The sequence below is a fragment of the Protopterus annectens genome, chromosome 5.part0 (assembly GCF_019279795.1).
Source record: "Protopterus annectens isolate FY-2018-M chromosome 5.part0, PAN1.0, whole genome shotgun sequence".
NCBI classification, from domain to species: domain Eukaryota; kingdom Metazoa; phylum Chordata; order Ceratodontiformes; family Protopteridae; genus Protopterus; species Protopterus annectens.
In genome coordinates this window covers 1,354,163,598-1,354,188,990 of record NC_056735.1, presented here as the reverse complement: position 1 = coordinate 1,354,188,990, position 25,393 = coordinate 1,354,163,598, and the positions used below count along the sequence as shown (strand labels likewise).

Below are 25,393 nucleotides of genomic sequence, written 5' to 3'. Positions count from 1 at the left end.
AAGGCAATGAAGGAGGAGAATAAGAAGGGGTCTTTGGAGATGGGTGATTACCTCCCAAGGAAGGATAGTTCCTGAGGGGTGGGATACCTCTGGCCAAGAGTACCTGGTCCACAAGATGCAATACATCATGTTTGGAAAGGCTTCTAGTGGACCTCACAGAGACTGAGGGAGAAACAGGCCTGTCCACAGAAGAGGCAGACTCAGTGCCCATCTCATCTGACTGCACCAGAGGACAACGGTGCCTAGAGAGACTGGACTACTGTTGTCTGCACCAAAGAAGTCATCGGTGCCGAGGTCATGGTCTGTACCGACACAGGGATTGGTGCCGAAGTGGTTGTCGGTGCCGAAGCTGGAACCGACAAGACAGGAGTCAACAATAAAGGTGTCGGTTCTGATGAAGATCTTGGAGCCGACACGGTCAAGGTCTGCGCCGACTGAATGGTCGGTACCGATACAGTGGTAATGGTCTGAACCAAAGAGTCCCTCAGTGCCGATATATAGAAGGCTGCAGGAGAAGACAGAGCCGAAATCACTAATGGAGCCAAAGTCCTCGGTTCTGAAGGTCTAGGCACCAAAAGTACTGGGGCTGACTGAGAGAGCTCCAGAGCTGAAACTTTAGCCTTTTTAGGTTTTGGTTGGTGGGAGTCCCCAGCCGGGGACAAAGGCAAAGATTTAGCCTTAGTAGGAACATCCAAAGTTTTCTTATGGGCTCTAGGAGGGGTTGAGGCCTCCGACCCAGAAATAGCCTCTGAAAAGGGAGATTTTAGAAGTCCCTTCAGTAACGGCTTGTTTTTCCTTTCCAACAAGGTTCTATTAGAAAAGTTCTCACAAATAGTACAGGGTGGGTCAACAGACAAATGGGATGCTCCCAAACAATAAACACACAAAGAGTGTGCATCAGAAGTAGGCAGTTTGTGTCCACAATCAGAACACCTCTTAAACCCCGGACTATCTTTCTTATCTGCCATGACAGTAAATTAATTAACAGAGAAGGTACCAGCAATGGTACAACAGAGTACCCGAAGGTATGAGAGAAAAGGATTACCAACGATGGTAAAGAGAGAATACCTCGTGGTAAAAGTGGTAAAGAAAGAAGCAGAACAACCTGAAGAAATTATAAACACTAGATGCGATACGGTAAGAGACAATAAAATATGAACTTTCCTGACAGAAAAGTAATCTGTAAAACTATTAAACAACAATTGAATGTACTTAGCTCAAGAGAAATAGCTTGACACGACCAAATGGCAACGCGGCAAACGAAATCTGAGGTAACGGAGAGGGGGATTGTGAGTGCGAGTTTAGCTCGAGAGTTTGAAGCTGATGCGAGCTTGGAAAATGGCCAGCCTGGTTCCGAGCTCAGAACCGATACCCATGCATAAGGAATGAATGAGGATTAACAATATCAGATCGGATAATATGTCCCAGAAAGAAAGGACCTTAGACATTTTTTGAAGCCAATGACTATGGGAATATGGTAGTAAGCATCTTTTAGGTCTATATTTACCAAAAAAACTCATGTGAGGAATAGGAGGTAATAGGCTCTGTAAGGTCAACATTTTGAACTCTGTAACTTTCACACAGAAATGTAGAAATGAAAGATCTAGTATTGGTCTCTAACAGGCCTCTTTCCTTTGTACAAGAAGCATTCTGTAATAGACGCCTTTGCCCCTTTGACTTAAAGGCACTAGTTCTATGACTCCCTGGGTGTGTAAAGACTGAAGAACCCAAGGAAATAAATTCTGTTTGGTTTGAAGGGTGGGAAGTGAATCCCCTGAAAGGAGAACTTCTGCTTCCAGTGCCATCTGTAACACTCCTGCACTAACACCTAGGAGTCCAAAACTAATTTTTGCCATAGGGGAATATTGAGGGCCAGTTTCTGGGACAGATTTGTAGAGATATTATCCAGGGGAGAAGAAAAAGTGTAGGGAATGCTGAAATATTAATTTACTACTGTTAGTATGTCACTTTTTCTGAAAAGAACTATTTTTTTGTATTATTTTTACCATTTGGCCATCTCTTTTTTGCATTTTGTTTGCCAGAAAAGGACTGGTTTTATTTATTTGTTTTTTTCTGTTTAAGAAGGAGGCCTATAAGATTTGTACTAAGGTACATGAAATATCTTAGAAAATCCCTGAAATAATTTCCCTCTTTCTCCATATTGTTTAAGAACATGGGAAGCAGAAGAGCCAAACAATACTTCCTTATCTAAAGCTGAATCCAACATTTACCTAATCAACAAACTTTTGTTTACACACCTAAGCATATCTTCTCAACACTGTAGCAGTAGTAGTTACCCTAGACACAGTATCTGCACAATCATGCACAGTCTTTAAAGCATGTTTAGATACCTAAGAAAGAGCAGAAACAGTGTGAATCAGTAAATAGCTTTTTTCTCTGGAAGACAATTCCTTAGCCTGTCCATATGAGATAGCAGTGATTTTCACATATATGCCTGGTAATTCAAAATTCTGAAGACTAAAGTGGATGAAGAAAATATTCTCTTATCTATATGGTCCAACATTTTATCCTCCTTACCACCAGGTGAAGGGTTGGTATCGAATACCAGTAGGTTGCCAGTATGAAACAATTGAGATTGCAGCTGGGTCTAACTTAAGGTGAGAGAAAATAAATGTATTAGCCTCATGTACCCTTATACAGCTTATCTGTTTTTTATTTCCTCATTTCAGGGGAAAATCTATTTGTTCCCATAAAAGTACCTCATTTTTCCAGCCAGTGTTCTAGTTAAAAGAAAATTCCTCTGCAGGAGGATAAGAAATAACTTTGTGCTCACAATCTTGACAGATGGGCTTAGGAATCTGCAGGAGAAGTCCTATCTTTATCAAAATCAGAATCATCAGAATCTGTTTCTTCATGAATAATTTGACAGGGGATGCCCATTTGTAAAGTCTTCTGCATATCAGGATTTACTACCTGTAATGACTCTCTAGCCAAGGTAAGGAACTCATCTTTTTTAATATTAATATCATCATCAGAACTATGCTTAACTTTTTTTTTTTCTTAAACAGAGTTCCAACAGAAGAGGACCAACATGAAGGAGGGACATCTGCCCAGTCTAATGGTCTTGTGCCCTGGTTATCCCAAGAAGAATCTCCTGCAATATCTCCCAGACCCAGAGAAGATGCTTTTCCCATGTCTGTACTGGATATTGGAATAGCCAAAGAGGATGAGTCTGACCTGTGGTTCAAGCTGGCTGAAAGGACTACAGAAGAGGAAGCTGAAAAGGTGCGTGAGTGGTCTGAGGAACAACTAATGGCCATGACAAGTTCATCCCCTATAACTGAGGTACAGACTGAATCAGCGACAATGACAAGGACTCCTTGGTAAGTTGTTTTTTTTTTTCCTTCCTAGGTATTGCGGGAGAAGAGCCATCCAAAACAGAGTTAGTATCCATGATGTTGTAACCAGGGAAAATGCACCAAAATCAGTAAGCATTGCTGGAACAAGTTGGTCAGAAGGTAAGTTGTCACAGAGTGTTCATTAGCAACACACTTATACTCCCACTTTAACCAGCCCTTTACGTTATAAATAATAAACGTGTAACAGAAATTCCCTGTCAGTAGTTCATACCTCTCAACTGTCCAGATTTTCACAGAATGTCCAGATTCCTGCCTCATCTTTTTGGTTTGTTCCTCAAAAACATTGAGGCTTTCTAGCAAATCAGTGAGGATTGACGTCACTAAGTAATGACAGAAGTTTGAGTTTCAGACCTCAAATGCTTCAGAAAATGCATGCTAATGCTAAAGTTGTTATCCTTTCAGATTATAAGAGCAATATTTAAAAACTGTACCTATTTTTGGACATCTGTCCCCTTATTATTTTTGGTTTTGTCCCGATTTCTTGCACTAAGAGGTTGAAAGGTATGGTACTGTTCAAACAGTTGCAAACACACACTGACAGACTTAAAATGTCAGGTAGGTTGTTGCAAAGTGAGCATAAGCATAATGACACAAAATTTGCCTTCCAGTACCTCTGGATACTTTTCTTTCTCTCAAAACTCAAAGTTTACACAAGCAGTATAGAATTTTACAAAAAAAAGTAGTCCAAATACTGTAGTTAACATTCTAAACCAAAAATAGTGGTCCCTTACAGTAAATTTCCGATTTTGTAAAAAATACCATATTTCATAAAGGGAAAATACTGCTTTTAGCCAAAAGCAGATAAATTGCTATTTTTTAAAAACATCAATCATTTCTGAGTGAAGGGGGTTCCTTAACAGGGACTTATCTGCCCTAAATGACACTTTTAGCCAATTGCTGCTCCTGTGAAACCCGAGAGATACTTCTTGAGACAGCAAGAAAGTACTGAAGAAATATTCACTCTTTTTGCTTATTTACCCTGCTGGGGATAAGCCAATCAGCAGTCAGACTGAAGGAATGGGAGGGGTGCAGAGCTTTTTGAAGCTGGTCAGTTGTTGTTTCCTAGGTGGAAAACAACCCATATAGTCTAAGGGCTACTGCGTCAGTGGGAATGATGAAAAGAAACAAAAACTTGGTAGAGAAAACCACTTTATAAAGCAAAGTTTTCGGGCAGAACCCTTCTTCAATACTAAAACATAGCATCAAACATTTCACACTTTAAATACAGGTCATCAGTCACATGATCAGCAGCCAAAAGAAATCATGTGACCACAAAAACAGAATAAAATACAGAGTATAAAACACAGTGATGCTATGTTTTAGTACTGAAGAAGGGTTCTGCCCGAAAGCTTTGCTTTATAAAGTGGTTTTCTCTACCAAGTTTTTGTTTTATATCAGTTTTGCAGCTTGTTTTTCTTGAATGATGAAAAGAAGCCAGCAGGAAAATACCACACATTTTATTAGAGTACTTGTGCTTACATCAAACAAACCAGTTTTGCTCAAAAATTAACTTCTTCATTGCAATACAATTTAATTTCATTTTCCAGAATTAAATCACAAGTAACCATGTCACTTTAAAGGCCCCACCAATCAAACATTTTTGGAGATGTCACATATAATCAGCAGTAAAAGATTTTATTCAAAATAAATTTTAACACTCTAAATAATATACACAAATTGATCATCTGAAAACATTCTGGACCTTAAATAGCTAAGACCTGGTTTAAATAGGGTTCCTATATTAATATTCAACCTTATTCAGGATTTTCTGGCATTCAACAACATTTAAATTGCCTTGTTGGACCATAACTATCCCTATACATATAAAAACTAAATGTTTCCTAAAATGCTTATACAATACACTTCTATCTCTTTTGCATCATACATCACTTTGATATACATTAATTCTATCCTTGAACATATGGGACATTTGCCTAGTAGAATGATTCACACTCACAAATAGCTACATAAATCATCCATTGGTAGTGCATGATAAGAAGTGCTTAAACATTAAAAAAATGTAACATTGTAACATTTTGGGTGGTGAATTCTGTACAATGAAAATGTATTTACATTGCACACGATGTTCACTGCGAAAGCTACCTCGATAGGGCCGTGTAGGTATGTGTTAGATCTTCACCTTTTAAAGGAGCTAAAGTATTCAGCTAAGTTCCTCCCCCTAAAATACCCAAAACAACATTGTTTAGGTAAGACAGATGTTAAAGCATTATCCATATGTAAAAGTCAGCTAAAGCTTTTTAATGACTTATTGAATTTTAAAAGTGTTGGGAGTAAATCTTAAAGTAAACCTGAGGGCTGTAATACTTTTAGTAAAAATTCTACTTTTGTACTGTAACAACCTACTCCTTGATAATTTATCACTTTCCCATCTTGTCTCATAAATCTGTGATCTATATATCCCCAGGAGACAAATTAGCAAAGGGCTTTCTATATTTATCAGTCTTTACCGTACTATCCAACAACTTAGTTACTTAATTATCCAAGAAGTCAGTATTGGTCACTGTGGTAAGGGGGACACAGTTCCATACATGGGAGGTGCAAGGGGGCTTGACTTTGCAAAAAATACATAAAACTATTGTTTTACTGGTTTCAGAAGTAGCAGTTGTGGTGCTTCCAGGTTTTTGGCTGCTGTTTTATGTAAGTCTGGGATCGATGTAAGTGCAGTTCTTTGTAGTATCTTATAATCAAATAAATCTATATGATCGCTCATAATCTTTCATTCATTCATTTATTTGAATATACATCATCCATGCAGTCTTTCAAGCAATAAATCAAGATTCAGTTATGTATTTTACACTTTAGTAAGTCCTACATTTTACAGTAAATATATATATATATCAGAAGAGTAAGATTAGGTAAGGCCTTGCTTTATTATCTTTTATGGATGTCTGTGAAGACACAAGCAAAAAGAAAAATGTTAGCTTACTTACCTTTATGCATGGGTGTACTGCCCCTATCATCACGTTCATTAATATTAATTACTCCATTTTCTATCAGCTGTTTTAATGTAGCAAGATCACCTTTAAAGGCAGCAACGTGTGCTGGAAATGCCAAGTCTAAAAAAAGACAGAAAAATTTGTTTAATACATTTTATCATTTTAAGTGCTTATTACAATTATATTCTTGTAATTTAATATATCGCACTTGATAGAAAAAAAATTCCTTATGCATTCCATCTCAATTGTCTTCTGGGTTACTTTACTATTATGAAAGCAAACGATAAATATTGCATTAAAGCCTTGCATACTGCCATGTAGTTTATCAGGCATGGGCATGCAAACAAAATTTGAATGCTATACCAGGATACACCAAAACTCATAAAGCTGTTTATTTACACAAGCAAAAGATGAATGCAATTTGATGCCAAAATTCATTTAATATGCTATATTTATGTGCTCATTTAATAACTGGATAAACTGACAGATCTTGAAGAATTCTTTCCATCCATAACTTGGCAAAGTGTAGAATAATAAAACACTTTAGTATGGAAACGTAAATATAAACTTGACATATCAAAAGACACAGATAAATAACTATGGAGTCAGATGGGTCTACTTCATTTGATCGAAAGACCATTTCATCGAAACCCATTTGATCGAAAACCAGTATTCAAGGCATAAAACTGGGATTTGTCCCTCTCCCCAATGTCGTGCGACCCTGGAGTTGATATATATAGTTAGGGGATGGGGGGTGAAGCCCCCCACCCAGTTTCCTTTAAAAGAAGACAATAAAACAAAAAGTACAGATTTTAAATGAAAATAGGTGGGGGCTTTGCCCCCCACACCCCCCAATCTGGGGGACGACGCCCACCCACCCCAACTATATATACCAACTCCAGGGTCGCGTGACATTGAGGAGGGGGACAAATCCCTGTTATTTGCCTTGAATACTGGTTTTCGATCAAATGAACCTTCGATCAAATGGGTTTCGATCAAATGGTCTTTCGATCAAACGAAGTAGACCCAGTCAGACATATAGACAGTAACACAGTTAACAAAAAATTCATTGACAATGTGTTTGCCTAAAAATGCAATAAACATTTAAAACAAAACACTTTACATCTAGAAATATGTAGAACTCAATTAAAATGTGTAGCAAACAAGCTGAGTCTTGCAAAAGAAAAAGAAAAATGAGTAAGGGTAGCATAGAGAATGAATAAGGAAAGGATAAGGATGGGGATGGTTCCTGAAATAAAGGTCATGTGCTAAAAAGGTTTTTGTTGCCTGGGAAAAGATAGTAAGCAGAAATAAACAGAGGCAACTGAGACAATAAGGAAACAAAGAAACAGGAAGGATAAGGACATAGTCAAAGTTGGAACAGCTGTTGTCACAGCTATATTTGTAAATCAAAGTAAAAGTGAAACCGGTAGCTTGCAGAGATTTGGTGAACAATATGTCTTAGCATAAGGCAGTGGTATTCATGAGAAGGAGACAGGAATAAAGTCAACATATTTTTTCTGAGAAATATTTTGAGCCACAGATGAATGTATTGAGGCATTGGAAGCAATTTGAAGAGCATACTCATTTAAGGGTACATTGACTGCCTTAATGAAGACAATACTATTACCCTGACAAAGCAGGTTTAAGATACCATGAATGGGTTTTTAAGATGTGATGTGACTATGTCGCAGCTCAAAATGACAGCAGAATATAAGAGGTTGTCTCAAAGAGCCATGTTTTTGAAATGGAGTACAATTTCACTAATGTAAGAGGGGAAAAAAGATATACCAGTGAATCTGGAAGTGAGAGGCATCTCAGTCTACTCTAATACCAAACTTCATGCTTTAATTTTAGAGATAATTATATTTTATTGTATTTTGTTCAGTCAAGCAGAGTGGATGTTTAAACCAAAAAAGTATATAAAGCTAAAAGAGATGAGAAACAGATGGGTAATGTGTAGAGAACTAGGTTTTCACCATAAAGAGTGTGTGAAGGCTAACAATGTCAGTTGTCAGACAGATGATAAATAATAGGAACAAAAGCAATAAAACACTGAGTTCTCTGGGATGTCTGAAAAAAGTAGCGAGGATACAGATTGTTAGTTACTATACTTAGAAGCTATGTTAGGGTGAAGACTGTATTTTTGCATTTCAGGGAGCAGCATAGGATAAAATGCCCTGAGGAAGAAAAGCTGCTCAAGTGATTTTACTCTGGTCTATAACTATACAGAAATGCTTAATCAGGGACAACAATGCCATAGTGGTACTGTAGCCTTTCTTGAAACTATGATGTTCATCAGAAGGAGTCTGTATTTGTTGACAAATTCCTGAACATAGAAGCTAATAACATACTCCAAGATTTCAGAAAGAGTGGGTGAGAAGGTCAACAGCTATTTATGTCAGTGGTACAAATTGGTTTGAGTGGAGACTTCAGTGTGGCTTGTTTACACAGATCAGGAAACACTAAGAGGTGGCAGAGAGCCAAGCAAAGCGACATCTCCATAAAACAGCTCAAACCACAACATATTTTAGGAAAACATTAATACTGGTAGTATAAAGACTAATCTAGAGCACAACAGTTCACACTCTTATGAAAACCAACAATTACAGACTTTTATTTATTGATTTGTACAATTTGTTAACTGAGGTGAAATGTTTAATTAGTAAAGTTGCAGATTATTGTTAGTGCAGTTAGACCAAGAAGACTCAATAGCATCCAGGCCTGCCCAGAAATTTTAGTCAGGTTAAATGATTTGCTTAAAATCAAAAGGACAACAAGTAGATATTAATGAAATAAAATGCAGGTCTGCAGAATACAAAGCATTAACAGCTCACAGCTTTAATCACATTTTTTGCAGTGGGTTAAGCTACCTGTTGTGGCAGCATGGTTCTCTCTCAAGTCCCCCATGCACTGAATCTGTGCATACGTTACGTGGATTTGTCTGGTATTTGTACAAACTGTCAGACTATGGACAGCCATCCTCCCTTCTAGCTGGCAATTGAGGTGCAGATGAGTGGAAGAGACCCAGAGAGTCACCACTCATGTTAACAGCAGATTACATTGCTTGACTGAGCGCCACTACCCTCTCTGCATGCCAGCCTGGTGTGTTCCTGCCCTATGGTGAGGGGTGGGAATGACCTAAACACACACAAAATCCACCCTAGCTCCTGCCATCCTCTGGCTCCAGCTTCCACCAGTGCTAGACATGCAGTTCAAATCATCTTTTTTTTTTTTTTAATTAATTTATCCCAACAATATATAAACAGAATCTCAAAATAATAACCAAAAAATCAGTAAATGCAAAAAATGAAACCCCTCCCTCTCCACCCTTCTGTTCCAGGTGGTAAAAGAACATAATCTATTTACTCCAACAGTTCACATTGATAAGAATAATTAAAATAATTTGACCACTCTACTAGAAGGAATCCATTGTGCAGTGGTATCTCCCTATTCTAACACTCAATTAAAATCCTTTTGGTGGATAAACTCACTAATAAAACCAATGTAAACACTGGGAATTGAATATGCTTATTAATGCCAATTATCCGCAAGTCATATGTATGAGAAAGCTTGGTTTCAGTCACTATGCTTTAGCTAGGATGCAATATTTGGCCATTCCCACCATAGGTGCTTCCAAGATCCTCTATCCCTATAGCCATGGCAGCAAACTTTTTCATAATAATGACAACCTAATCATTGAACAATTAAACAAGTCCTTAGTAAAATTTTCTGTTGTATAAGTCTGTTCCTATACAGTTTGATTACACTAAAATTGATCTTCCAAAGAATTAATAAATCAAAAAATCGAATATTCCCATTTAAATCCAAATTCTACTTGTTTATAACTATACACAAATCCTCTGGGCTAGAATTTTATATGCATCGATAAAACAACAATAATAATTTGGTGTTTAATTAACTACTAAGAGCCTGATGTATTGAAAAATACATACATGTTTTTGATTATTCTATCTACCATTTGTTGACATAATAAAGAATAGTTGCATATGTCCTGTCCTAACTTAATCATATTTAAAAACTTAAAATCTGTAGAAAAGAACCTATACACTTTATCCTTGTTGCCTGATACCCATTTGAACATCAATGGCATACAAGAAGAAAGATGTAACTCTACCCAAGGAAACTGAATATTTAGAATCAACTGTCTATACTTTAATGTCAAATTCTTTAAAATCTTCATAATCCTGAGTATAAGGTATGGAAAAACTCATTATAACATCTTTAAAGGGTTGGTCTAGGAGTTTATTTCATTTATAACAGTTTACCAAAACTGAGAGAAAGCTAACATTTCTAGAACTCAGATGCTATAATCAAAATTATCAAATGATTTAACTAACAACTTATAAGGAATTCTGGGGCGACTGCCCCTCCAAAAAAAATGTGATCATAAAATTCTGTCTTTCCTATATCATGAACAGTCTGGAGATATCAACCATATTTTCAATTAAAAAATAGGGTACATTTTCATTTTGAAAAAAAAATATTGTGCCAACAAGAGATATATTAATATTAAATTAATAAGTCACAGTTTGTTTCAATTTGATTAAATGCCTCCTTCAATTGGGCTGTGACTATATAATCATGGTTAATATTAAATATCTACCCTGAAAAAAATGATACTAATGACCACAGTAACATTCTTAGAGATTCTAACATGACTGCATATGAACATTATTTTAAATTTAAATTTGCTTATATGAAAACTTGTATACTGCTAGATATCATCTAACAGGTTAAGTAAATTTACTACTGATTATACTGCATGCTCATAACTAACAACACGTCATCTGCATAGACCACAATTGTATTTGTATGGGCCTCTGTTATAATGTCAAAATTACAAAACAGCAAAAAGGGTTTCACAAGCACAATTGAGCGAAACTACTTATCATTGAAATGCTACTGCACCGAATCACAAATTATCGAAATTAAACATAGCAAATGTAGAAGATGCACCCCAAGTGCAACCACACGACAATATGAAATCCAAACACTCACATCCCTTGTGAGTAACTTCATAAAATTACAACTTAAATTTACATTTTCAACAGATTTGCAATTGCAGAAACATACTCCATATGTGAATAATATTCTTTATGTGAAAATATTGTTTCACATTGCTGCTGACGACGGAGTAATGCTCGCTTCTTAGGAGACTGTGGACAAGCTGTACTCATTCTTACACAAGCCTAATTTACTCTGTTCTGTTCCCTACAGACAGCAGACAGCACAGTATACAAGTCTGATACATATTTCCCTGTCAAACACTTAAATCTACAGTGCCATGCTTCTACTGAATTTTGTGTCCTACGCAAACAGAGTTCATTAAGAATGTCAACATTCCAAAACTGAATTGGGAAACAGTAGCGGAAATCTAATCTGGTTCGTGGATCTAGTAGACAAACACCTTGGCTTCCCTAATAAATATCACTCCTCAAAGAACTTTAAAAAGAAGTTATGTCTTACCATAACGTTTCATCTGAGTTGTTGATCTTCTTCTCGTCATCACTGATGGGTTCGGTTCTGAACTCTCAGAAACGAGTCAGCCTTATACCAAGCTTGCGTGCACCAAAAACTCTCGAGCTAAGCTGCTACCCACAATGCCCTTTACTCAGTTACCTCAGATCGAGTTTGCATGCAACATATAGAAGAAGAAATAAGTCAAAGGCTATCTCTGTGCAGAAACCCTAAGATACCACAAAGACCCAGAAGATCCACCAGGAACCTTTGAAGGGGGTCGGTGGGAGGGTGTGATGACTGGAAGAAGATCAACAACTCAGATGGAACATTATGGCAAGACATAACTTCTTTATCTGAAGTTGTTAATCTTCTTCCTAGTCATCACTGATGGGACCGAGTCCCCAGCTACTTGGAGAACCTGGGTGGACCTTATGGAAGAACATTCCTGAGAACCATTGAACCAAAAGCCACTCTTCTCCTGGAGATCAGATCAAATTTGTAATTGCCCAAATGGCAGCTGCACAAATGTCATCCATGGAGGCCCTAGAGTGGAAGGCAACAGATGCTGCAATAGCCTTAGTAGAGTGAACTTTGATTTGGCCAGGCTTAGATCCCTCCGTAAGTGAATATGTGAAGGCAATGCAATCCCTAAGCCATTTAGACAAAGTAACATTCGATACTGCGCCTCCCATTCTAGGACCTGCAAAGGAGATGAAAAGCTGGTCCAACTTGCGAAAGGATTTAGTTCTGTCCAGATAGAAGCATAATTGTCTATGAACATCCAAGGAATGTAGGCAGTATTCTCCCTTGTTAGAGTAATTTGGGAAGAAAACAGGGAGCTCAATGGACTGGTTAATCAAAAAGTCAGAAACCACTTTGGGGAGAAAGGATGGGTTAGTACGAAGTGATACTCTGTCCTTATGAATGATCAGGTAAGGGCTCTTGATACATAATGCTTGTAATACAGAAATTCGTCTGGCTGAGGTTATAGCCACCAGAAATAAGGATTTCCATGACATGAATTTTAGATGAAATGTCACAACCAGCCCAAAAGGGGGTAGAGAAAGAGACCATAGAACCCAGGGCAGATTCCATGCCTCCACTGGCTGCCAGATGGGAGGCCTACTGTGGAAAATACCCTTTGGAAAGTCTTACAAAGGCGAGAGGAAATAAGTGGGACTCCATCTAACCCATTATGGAAGTTGGAAACAGCTGCTAGATGGACTCAAATGGTGGAAACTGAGGGCCCCATTGTCGAACAGTTCAGCCAGATAATGAAGAATAGTGGCTACGGGAGCTGAGAACGGGTCAAGTTCTGATTATGTGACCAAATAGAGAATCATTTCCATTTGTCCCTGTAAAGTTTTCTGGTGGATGGTTTTTGAGAGGCCAAGATAATATCACGTATGGGTGAAAAGAGTGTTTCCTACCTGGCAACTAATGGAAGTGGAGAAACCAAGCTGTCAGCCCTTATGGGTGAGATATGAGGTCCTGACGAGTGTCTAGGATCCAAGGGGGGTGGTAACAGATGAGGTCAAAGGAAGGAAACCACACTTGACGAGGCCAGAATGAGGCAATTAGGATCACTTTGTTTCTCAACCGAATAGCTTTCCTTAGAACCAGGGGGATCAGAGGAATTGAAGGATAAGCATAAAGGAGACCTGTGGGCCAATCGTGAATCAAAGCATCTCTTGGTGACTCCCTGAAAGGGGGAAAGAGGGCAAAGTAGCTGCTACATTTTGTGTTTGAGGGGAAAGTGTAAAGGTCGCAGCATGGCTGGCCCCAATGGCTGAATATTTCTGCTGCCACACTCGGGTTGAGAGACCACTCATGAGGATGGAGAATGCATCTGCTCAGCTTGTCTGCAATCATGTTGGAGCTCCCTGGGATATGTGTTGCGATCAGAAAGCGGTTGGAAGCTATTGCCCACTGCCAGATTCTCATGGCTTCGCGACATAGGGGATAGGATTTGGTCCCTCCTTGTTTGTTTATGTACCAGACCATGGACATGTTGTCCAACTGGACAGCAATCATTCCGGACAGAAGGAGCGGAAGAAAAGCTTGCAACGCCAATAGCACCACTCTTAACTCCAGGACATTGATATGCAAGTTGACCTCTATGGACCAGGTGCCTTGGACTGACTTTCCCTGGAAATGCCCCCCCCACCACATCAGGGAAGCATCCATGGTCACTTTGGCGCTGGGCTGGGGATACTGAAAGGGGCGTCACCAAAGATCTTCATTGTACTCATCCACCAGAGGAGATCTAGTTTGCAAGTGTTGGTGATGAGAATCTGTGAGCTCAGGGGGTGAAGATTGGGTATCCACTGGGCCTGAAGGAGCCATTGTAGTAATCGCATGTGTAGTCTGACTAAGGGAACAATAGACCCCAGGGCTTGGAGAACTTCCCTTGCAGACACCTTTCTTCAACAGAGTATCACTTGAACCTGTGCCCCTTAATCTCTGAAGCCTGTGAAGAGGAAGTGAGATCAGGCTTGACTGGGTGTTGAATACTGCACCTATGAATTCCAATTGATGTGAGGTTTGAAGGTTGGATTTCTCCCAATGTATGGTGATAACTAGTGACTCTGCTAGAACCAGGGTGTAGAGGAGGGCCCTGACCAGTAGGCGCTTGGTGGGGGCGGAGAGGAGCCAATCGTCTAGGTACGGAAACACCTGGAATCCCTGAAGTCTCAGATGAGCTGTTACCACTGCAAGGCATTTCGTGAACACTCTGGGAGCCGTCAAGAGACCAAAAGGCAGGGCTCTAAATTGGTAGTGATTGGCTCCGAACCAGAAGCGAAGGAGGCTCCTGGAGCACTTGTCCATCTTGATATGGTAATACGCATCCCAGAGATCTAATGAGCACATCCACACACCCTCCCACAGAAAGGGAAGGATGGTGTGAATCGTGACCATGCGGAACTTGGTCTGAACTACCAATTTGTTTAGTTGGCTGAGATCAAGAATGGGCCTCCAGTCCCCTGTTTTCTTTGGCACCAAAAAGAATCTTGAGTAGAACCCTGATCCGCACTGATCTGGGGGGACCTGTTGGATGGCTCCTTTTTGACATAGCTTTCATATTTCGAAAGCTGCCTCCTCCCTTTGACTGGGTGGAACATCGGGAAGGGATTTTGGAGGTCTTGGATAAAATATTAGGAGAATATGGTAGCCTCTGGTAATGATTCTCTGCACCCACTGATCATTTGTAATAGAGAGCCAGGCAGCTTGGTGCAGAGAAAAATGCTCCCCGACTGATTCCAGATGAAAAGAAATCGAGCTGCACTTCAGGAGCGCTGCTACTGTCTACCCAAGAAGGAATCTCTGCAGCCCTGGTTCTGGGGACCCTCTCTCCATTATCTTCCATTATTGGAATCCCCTCTGCCTCTGGAGGAGTCCTCATCATGTGCATCATGGAAAGGACCTTGAGACTTCTTGTGCCACATCTTCCTGCTCCTCTGATTCCTGAAGAAGGAACGCTGAGGTTTGGAAAAGCATTGGCCAATGGCAGACAAGGACTTCCCATCTTCCTCACACCTGGCTAATGTATCCTTGACCTTAACACTGAACAGAGCTGATGGTTCGATAGGGGCATTTAAAAAGGAAGACTTGAAGGAGTCCGCGAGGTCATAAATGTGCATCCAGGCATGGCGTCTCATGACTACACCTGCACCCGCAGCTCTAGTCGCTCCTTTGGTTGCATGTGACAGCAACCTCATGGATGAATTGGATATTGACTCTAGGGTGGTAAGTTGGGAAGCAACTTTATCTCATGCTCCATCTGATACTTGGCCCACGAGGGTTCCGGAGAGTTCGGAGATAAGATCTCTCTGGAGCCTCATAAAATGTGCCAAAAAGTTCAGAGACCTAACTGCAAAGGTTGCTGATGCAAACACTCGCTTCCCTAACCTGTCCACTGCCCAGGACTCTCTGTTGAGTGAGTGAACAGCAGGACTCTCTTCCGAAAGGTCCTTTTCACTGGCAAACCTCTAGACCAATGGGGTTGATCCTCTGGAGGGGGGAGTACCTTATCTGATCTCCTAGGGATGGCTTCAACAGTGTCCGGATTCTTCCACCCCCGCTGCACGATGAGCTTAACCAACCCATCGGCGGGGGGGTGGTCACCCAAGAAGTAGAGGGCCGAGAGCGAAAGGCCTGCAGGAATATGGATTCCTCAAAGGAAGGATTGGAGGGCTTCCAGTCACCCCTCTGTTTCAAGATTACCATGATGTCTCCAAAGGAGACATCATCAGGGGGTGACCATGGGGATCCTTCTCCATCATAGTAGTCCATATCTTTCATGAGGGACTCCTCTGGGGAGTCCATGTGTTTCCTCTTACACGCCCATTTCCAAGGTGTTTCTTTGGTGGGAGCATTCGAAGAAGACTCAGAAAGGGAAATACCCTGGCCAGGGGTTTCCTCGGCCTTGTGCTCTTGGAGTCCTGGGGGTGTGGCCTTTGACAGCTGCGGCTCAGAAGGAAATGGGGGAATAACCAACATAGGAGGATTGCTAGAAGCAAGCACCCTCTCCATCAGCCGGAAAGCGGGCCCACCTGAAGAGAAGTGGGAGCCCGGAACTGAAGAAGACAAAATTGGAACCTGGGTCACACCCCGCTCCACACGGTTGGACCCCAGGGACGGAACCTCAAGCAAACTCGGAGAGGTAGTCACCCACAGATCTGAGGCTGGGACCAACAACACAGTTGGAACCGAAACCGGAACCGGAGGTTCCACCCCCCAAGCATGAGATTGAGGGAGGATGAGTACCGACGGAACCGACACCCAAAGGGGCCTTGGTGTCTCAAACACTGTCGTTGTTGGTGCCGAGGAAGGGGGTCCTCTAGAAAAGGTCAGATAAATGAGCCTTGGAAATGAGGGATCCAAGGGAGGAGAGTATGTAGGGAGTGCTGGAGTAATAGACCCAAAGTCTGGAGTGGGATAGCGTCTAGGCAAATTTAAAATTCCCCTGGCGGTCAGCAGCTGCTCAAAAAGGCACACCACATCCAATTCTGAAAGGCTCCTGCTGGATTTTACCGATGCCCCCTGAGGAGGGATCAGGCCAGTCCAAAAAGGGGCTGCAGGCTTGTCCGGCAAACGGGTCTACAGACGATGAATATCAGGTCCATGGTGTATCACAGAATGGAACGATGCTTCCAACTTAGAAACCAGCAACAACGGTATGGTTGGAGCTGAGAACGGGCTTGGAGTTGAAGTCACAACAGGGGTGGATGTCAAAAATGGTTCCGAAGTTGTTGTCGGAACTGACATCATAGCAGAGGTGAGCTATGTCAGTGCCGAGACAGAAACAGACAAACTGATCAGAACTGAGGTAGTAGATGGCACCCGTAGTTGTCGGTGCCGGGGGTAGGCGCCGACGAGGCGACCTCAGTAAGCTTCGCTGGAGTGAACTTGGAACTGATGTAGTCAGAACCAAGAAGGCAGTACAGTGCTCGGAGGAAGACTTTTGGACTTTGTGCTTATGGCTTTTACCTCTGTCACCAGCTGGTGAAGAGTGGTCTGAGCAAGGACATTTCATGTCCACAGAAGGAAGGGGTGAGACCTCCATCACAGAAATAGCCTCCGAAAAAGGCGATGCAAGCAGGCCCTTCAAAATCTGTTTATCCCAACGTTCATTCAGCGTCCGCTGACTGAAGCTAGCACAAATATCACACGGGGGTTTCGCCAGTAAATGTGGAACCCCCAAACAGTACACATACTGTTCATGAAGGCCGCTATATGGAAGTTTACCACTGCAAGAAGAGCAGTGTTTAAACCCTGCAGTTCCCTTCTTCTCAGACATAACAGTACACACTCTCACACAAAAGGAAAAGAGTGAGGAAAGTGGAGGAAAAAGAAGAAAGTAGAGAGAGAGAAAATACCAACAATGTCAATAAGATACCACAAGGGTAGAAAGTTCAAAATACTAACAATAGTACGAAAGGGATACCTGTGGGTAGAGCTGAGTATACAAAGATATCAAAGAAGAAGCAATAAGTAAGAAAAAACTTTTACAAAAACTTGTAACTGTATAAGATAAATCACTTAGCTGGAGAGCTCGGTGAAATGCTGCTATATGGCTGTGCGGCAAACGAGATCTGAGGTAACTGAGTAAAGGGCACTGTGGGTAGCAGCTTAGCTCGAGAGGTTTTGGTGCATGCAAGCTTGGTATAAGGCTGACTAGGTTCCGAGCCCATCAGTGATGAATAGGAAGAAGATTAACAACTTCAGATCAGATCTTTACCATCATTAGGAAAAGTATACCTTAGCTGGTAGTATGCAGGAATGACATCCTTCTCCTCCAAAAATGCCAACGCAGCCAGCTTCTTAACTGCAAGTTGAAATGAGATATCAGCATTGTACAGAGACACCAATCCTAAGCTCTGTACCTTCCTCCATACTTTTCTACCAAAGTGAAAAAAACAACCTTTGGAGACAACATTATTGACATTTTGTTTTATGCTTTTTATTGCAGCGATTTCAAAATCACACAGTATATAATGAACTTTACAACTGCAATTATTCTCCTCCAACAAAACAAACACGCCATCCCACATGAAATTATATGACTTCAAACTCTTTTCGACATTAAACAAAACAACAAGGACATAGTTTTTGAATATGCTCCACATTTCATGACTGCATTGTGCTATATAACTGACGGCAAGGTGCCCCTCTAATGAAATATGTGCCATGCATAAGCCAAATATCTGCTGAGGCTAAATCATGCAAATTCATTTGTGTACTAAACACTACAACAACGTTATCATTATTTTTATCCATTTTTCTCTTCTGGACAAACTTGCTACCTTTTAATTCAAAATCTATAACATTAACATTTAATAATGTCAGACCTGCTTTACAGGGTTGGATTTGACTTTTCTTCCTAACTCTTCTTACTTTTTGCAATAAAGCACGCCAACTTGTAAGACTAGGCGCATACTCTAATGAGGTGGAAGCAATCGCATCATCCAGTATTACACAGGGGGAATCACGCAACAAACTAGCCTTTTTTTTTAAAGTGACTGCAACGTTATATTTTTCGACTAGTGTTGGATCACCTGGATGGTCATGAGAAACAGATTTCAACAGCTCTTTGCCTGCCATCACACACAAAGTCACTGCTCTTCCTTTACACTTATCAGGCAATTTGCGAGTACAACACCAGTACTTTTTACATTTAGTCAACTTCTCTAGGTGATAGCTGTATCCATCTAACACCAAAATCTTTTTACCTTTCGGGGAAACAGTTGTTTGATATGTTTGGCCTAGCACACCTGGAGGTAACTCTTTTACATTTGCCATGTTTTTAAAGGTACAACATACAATCCGCACCATTTAAGATTCTTTAAATAGTGTCTCACTACCTGCACTACATTTCGATGATTTGAGATTCGGTGCAGTGACGTTTCGATGATAAGTAGTTTCACTCAATTGTGCTTGTGAAACCCATTTTTGCTATTTTGTGATTTCAACATTATAACATAGACCCATTTGTACTACTATTCTTAATATGAAAAGGAATCATTTTAGGCTCTTGTAAAACAACATTAATTATTGGGTTGATTGCTAAAGGAAATAGACTGGACGATAGTGGACAGCCTTATTTTTAGGTTTGTATATTTAAATATGAGTCAGAACTATAATGGTTAAATAGCATTTGGTCTGGTGAAACAGGGCAGAGATTACACTTTTTATATTACTAGGGATTCCCATATACTCTAAAAATATGAAAAAAAAACAAAGGGCCAGATTCAATAAAGCCTACACTAAGTGTACACGATATGTATTCAAGAACATTCTTATCACATTTTTTGTGCTTTCCAGCCACTCGGAAATATTACACTAAGTGTACATGTACTCTACACTTTATGGTAAACTTTATGAATCCTGTTAATATTTAAAGCTGCAAGAATATCAGTAGGAAAACTAAAATTAGGAGGAAGAAGGTGTGAGTTATGTCTGTGTTGTCTGTTCACTCAGAACAGTGCACACTTAGCATACACTTAGTGTAGGCATTATTGAATCCTGGGGAAGGTCTGTCTATTAAATTGAATACTTTTTAGAGATCTAGTGAACATAATGCTACATTTACTTTTATTGTTTTTAAATAATTATTTATTTATTGGCATTTATTTACTAGGAAAGTCTGATTGAGCAGTGTCCCTTTTCACTGGAGTTACAGGGAGTAAAGATCCTTTATACAGACATCATGGACATAATTTGCATTGTTTCATCATTTACAGCCAGTTTCATTCATGTGCAACAGTTCCATTATTCAGACATCCTTGACATCAGTTACACCATTTACAAACAGTTTTGATTAAAATAACAGTTACATATCTTTATATTTTTTAAATACAGGCAAGGAATATGCAGTGCAATATCATCAGTATGCATAGATTGTCAGGTTTGACCCAAGGATATTTGTTTCTTTAAAAACTTGTTTAAAACCTGGAACATAAGAAAATAAGATAAAAAGTTAGAGCAATCCAAAGAAAGGAAAGAGGGGAGGAGGTGCAAGGAAGATAAAGCAGATGAGATGATACAGGAGGGTATAGTTGTGATAATACAATAGGTTTTGTGTAGAAGAGACATATATCACAAATTCATACAGCCATATTAGTAACAGTTAAACCAGGGGTGGAACAGGTGCACAGCTATTTATCTATCAGGTGTTACTGAATAAAATAATCATATGAATTAACTGAATTAGGTATACTAAAGAACTGCCTGGAACAAAAACAAACTGAAGTATTTTAAAAATGTCTGATTCAATAATTTTGCAATAATTTTATAATCAAAATTAAGTAATGAAATTGGCCAGTGCTTAGCTGACTAAAAAGACAGGCTTGGGCCCCAAGCCCTTTACAGCATTCATGCCAACAGAGAGAAGGAGGCTGAGCCTTGAAAAACAATGCTGGGAACAGCAAAAAATAAAAGTTCACATCCTGGCAAAAACAACGGGGATGGAGGGAAGAGAGAGAGAAGCTACTGCAGCAGCGATCATTCAAACGTTTACTGTTATAAGTTTATTTACACAACTGTAAACATAAACTCAAATGAAAATGTACACAACACATTTACAGACAGGATGTAATACCACCATCACTCCATAACACTAGTCCTAATCTTAATGTTAAATTTAACTGCAACTAAAATCCTCAATAATAATCCACCAAATAATATAAACTTGAAATCACTGCATTTACTTGTACAAATACTAAAGCAACCAGATTCAACCAAAGGGCAAAATACTCATTGTTAACTTCTCAAAATGAATCCAGCCAAAAGGATAAGTAGTAGATCACCTTTGTAAACAAGTACTCTACCACACTTTCTACAATACTGAGCAAGAAAATGTCACATGTTTAACAATAAACATATCATTCCAAATAAAAGTGATGTAGAAAACACATAGCTAATAAAATCATGTCACATTATAGAGGTACATTCAGTATTCTAACATCAACTGGATGGGGCTCCATGTATTTAGTAACACAATGAGGCCCATGTAGTAACTAGTATCTTAGAAACTTCATAAATAATGGCATGAACTCCAGTTTTAGTTAAAAAATCACTTACATTAAAAAAAGAAACATTAATACAGTTTACGCTTTCTAAGATACTGCTAAGTGCTGGTAAACCTTCAACTTTCTTACTAGTCTGCGCAGTTTTTGAAGTCACCAAGTAGCATTGCTAATATGACCTAGTTACTAAAGAACGTTCTACAAGTGCATTTGAGAAAGACACTACTATTTAAGCCATCCAAGTGTTACTAGGTGAGCCTCATTGTGTTACTTTGTGTTTTTTCTGGCTGCACGGTCACATGCTGGTTCCCTGTTCTTTTAACCTCCGTGTATTTAACAACATAAGAAGAACTGTGGAAATATATATATATATATATATATATATATATATATATATATATATATATATATTAGAATGGAAGGAAGCCATTACACAGTAGCCATTATGAGGTAATGCACTGTAAAATTAGATTTATTATAAGTCACACTCCACCTGCAGGCAAGGAAAGTTATAGAATCATATATTAAACTACCCTCAAAGTTGATTCTCTTTTAAGAAAAGTAAATAATAATAAGCTATAGCTAATAAAAACTGTAAAACTGTCGTTTTCTGGTGCATTACTATACTTTGTTACATAAAGAGAACAATACCATAATAAACTGTTCATCTTTGTGTTCACTGCATGCAAGTTGACACCTTGTTGACAGCAAGTCTTTTGCTTCAGCACATGAAAATAAGGCTTCTCTTGTAAGATAGTTTAACTGTAGAAGTTCCCTTATTACTTTATTTTATTTTTTATTTTTCATTTATCGGGATGGTGCACTGGATACCCTTCTTAAGCATAGCAATTGCCAACAGGTGAAACAGTGTTGATATAACATCAATTATCTGACCTTGAGAAATGTACCTGTAAAAAAAGTCTGCAGTTAAAACTATTGGGATTTGTAGTATAACAGTAAGTAAAGCACACACATAATATTAACATTGGAAGATCTAAAAATTTATTTTTTAAACATTTTAGTAAAGGACACATAATTTAACTATAATGGGACAACCTGTGTTGCAAATTCAGGCACACACTCTTTTGTTGCAAGAGTCACAACTACCATGCTTACCTTAGGTTTATTAGCTTCCCCCTATCTTATTTTAAAATTCATTAATGCCAACAGCACTCATCTCGCTATGGTGCTAATTTTGCTTGAAGTTCTAGTGATATAGACTGCCTTGTCCTATTCAATTCAGTAGTGCAAATCACACGCACACTAATTTTGTTTTAGTGTTACTTAATTACTGCACTTAATTTGCAGTATTCAGTGCCATGATGAAGCAAATTAAATATGAGAAAATTATTTTAGCTGAATAAAAAATACAAAAGCTTCAAGGGGGATGGCAAAATAGTTAAGGTGTTTACCTCACAAACAAGAAGTACAGGGTTTGATTCTCACTAAAGAAAATTGGCTAGGCTTAAAATAGTTAGAAGGCCTTGTTAGAGAAAAATGTATCTCTCATGATTATTCTACACAAAATGCATATTAACTTACAATTTCTGCACAAACATGTTTGATGAATTATTTAATATTTGTTCATGTTAAAAATGATATGTAGTATAGATGCATAGTTATGCAAATCACAATTGCTTATTTTAGTTCTGAGTGTTTCACAACTGTTTTCTAATATCAAGCTGTAATTGTATTAGTAAATGACTGAATGTAAAAAAAAGTGCTGAAGAGTTATTCTTGACTCAAGACTAAAGGTAATTAATGTTATTTATGTGTATTTTAAACTGCACTTTTAACAGTTTGGTGCCATGCTGGCAATCTGATCTTTGATCTTGCTGCAGAACACTGTGGAATGAATTATAAGGGCCCAGTACAGAATGTTTTTCTGTGAATTCCATGCTGTTTTATATGGAATGGTCAAAGCTCGGACACTTAACTTTTCAGGATGTGCAAACATATAGGCTAAACATGGTAAAATGGCTTTGGAAAAAAATGTTTTTCTTTCTTTCTTTTCTCTTTAAAATAAACTGCAGTTCAAAGTAATAGTGGCAATTTGTTTATTGTGTTGTTAAATGATTGACTGCTTTTAAGTATATACTGTGTACTGCTTTGTTAAATGACTGACTGCTTTTAAGTATATCATATGTCCTGTTTTGTTCAATGACTCACCTTACTTTTAAGTACTGTTTTGTTGAATGCCTAACTTTGCTTTTTAAGTATATGAGGTTCCTGTTTGTTGAATGACTGAGTTACTTGTTCAGTATGTGGTATCTGCTGCCTTGTAGAATGACAGAAATTTGCTTATTCGTTGTATGTAAAAGTAATAGTGGGTGGTTCCCACCAGACTTAACAAAACGTTTATTAATATATAAAATAACAAACACAAGGAGGTGTCTTGTGTTGAGGGAGGTACCTTCAAGGTTATAGTGGGCGGATCCCACAGCAACTAAGGACAAATTGTTATTGTATATGTGTATCTATATATATATATATAAATATATATATATATATATATATATATATATATATATATATATATATATATATATATATATATATATATATATATATAAAAGAGAGAGACAATTTAACACAAGGAGGTGCCTTGTGTCGAGGGCAGTAGTCTCAAGGAAAAAGGTAAGAGGTATGACTGTTTGCTTTCTGCCGCTTTAATGCAAGACTGCTGTCTGTGTTGTTGTGTGATGTTATGACTGCAGAGAGAGAGAGAGAGAGAGAGAGAAAGAAAAAAGGTAAAAGTAGAATTACTTCAAATGTATGTGCCTACAGTATGTTGAAACGTAAGTGTGTCTGTTGTTAAATCAAGTCCAGGTGTGACTGTGTGAAAGTACCCTCAGAGGCTCCAAAAGAGTAGTCAGTTCTGGACACAATTATACCAACTGCAATGCTGGAGCTGTAACTTCTGAGCTCGTGATGCAATGAAAGAAAGGGGATGCTTTGAGAAAAGACTGATCACAACCTCTCCTTCGTCACTGCATGATAACAGAATTCCTACTACCCTTCCCTCTCTGAATGGTGTGTGGATTGATATACTTATTTTTCTTTCCTCTAAACTGCCAGGATCCAGGATCTGTAAGGTAAATTAAAAAAAAATAAATAAAAAAAGGATCCAGGATCTGTAAGGTAAATTAAAAAAAATAAATAAAAAAAAAGGAAAAAGAGAAACAAAGATAAGCAAGCAAGATTGAATCCCTGAAAAGGGAACACCTGCATATTTTGTATATCATAGTTAAAATAAAAGAAGTTGTAAGCATTTGCATGACTGATTTCAGCTTACTAAAAATTGTTCTGATGGAGTATTTCCATTAAATGAAACTTATGATAGGAATAAATTCATAACTTGAAAGGTATTAAGTAAGTGAGTAACAAATGTCAGTATTTTATACTTGGTATACCGAAGCTCTTGAAAGGGAAAAAGTGTCAGCATTAAGGGGGTTACAGGATGCTAATAAACAGCTGTTGCAACAAGTAAAAGATGTTAAGAAAGCAGTACAGACCAGTAAAAAGGGGTCCCTTTATCCTTTTCTGGCAGGCTTGGAAAAAAAAAAAAGCAGAGACTTTTAAAGAGGATAATAATCCTCTAGTAGCTACTGAACCCCACCCTTATATGTACTGTTATGGGTGGCCCCTGTAGAAGAATCTGCTGTTTCTCAGACCTCTGCATTTTTGAACACAAGGTTAGTGTGGTACTGTTTCATCTCAACTTAGTTCTCCTGTTCACTTCTTATCTTTAGAACAGACATCTGCAATCAAAAATGTTTTCCTTTCCTTTTCTTCCTATCATTCTCAGCAAGCTTCTACCTTTCCAACAGGAGCACTAGTGTTTGACACTCCTGTGGCTCATCACAAGCACTCACATGATAGGGTAGGACAAGAGGCTACAGCCTCTGCAGAAGATTTTTTTTGCACCTTTACAAAAAAAAAACAGAGAGAGAAATGTTTAAATGTTTTCTAACTGAAAGAAAAAAACATCCATGAAGGTTTAAGGTGGAATTTAAAATAAAAAAAAAATTACAACCCTACTTTG

The 25,393-nt window shown here is 38.8% G+C and overlaps 1 protein-coding gene across 1 annotated transcript in view; it reads right to left on the bottom strand.

Annotated features, from left to right (window-relative positions):
- ANKRD42 (ankyrin repeat domain 42) overlaps nt 1–25,393 on the bottom strand; it is a 1,245,350-nt gene that overhangs the window by 532,741 nt on the left and 687,216 nt on the right. Inside the window, exon 7 of the mRNA XM_044071151.1 lies at nt 6,332–6,457. Within this exon, the coding sequence (XP_043927086.1) occupies nt 6,332–6,457 (126 nt within the window). The remainder of the gene's footprint in view (nt 1–6,331; nt 6,458–25,393) is intronic.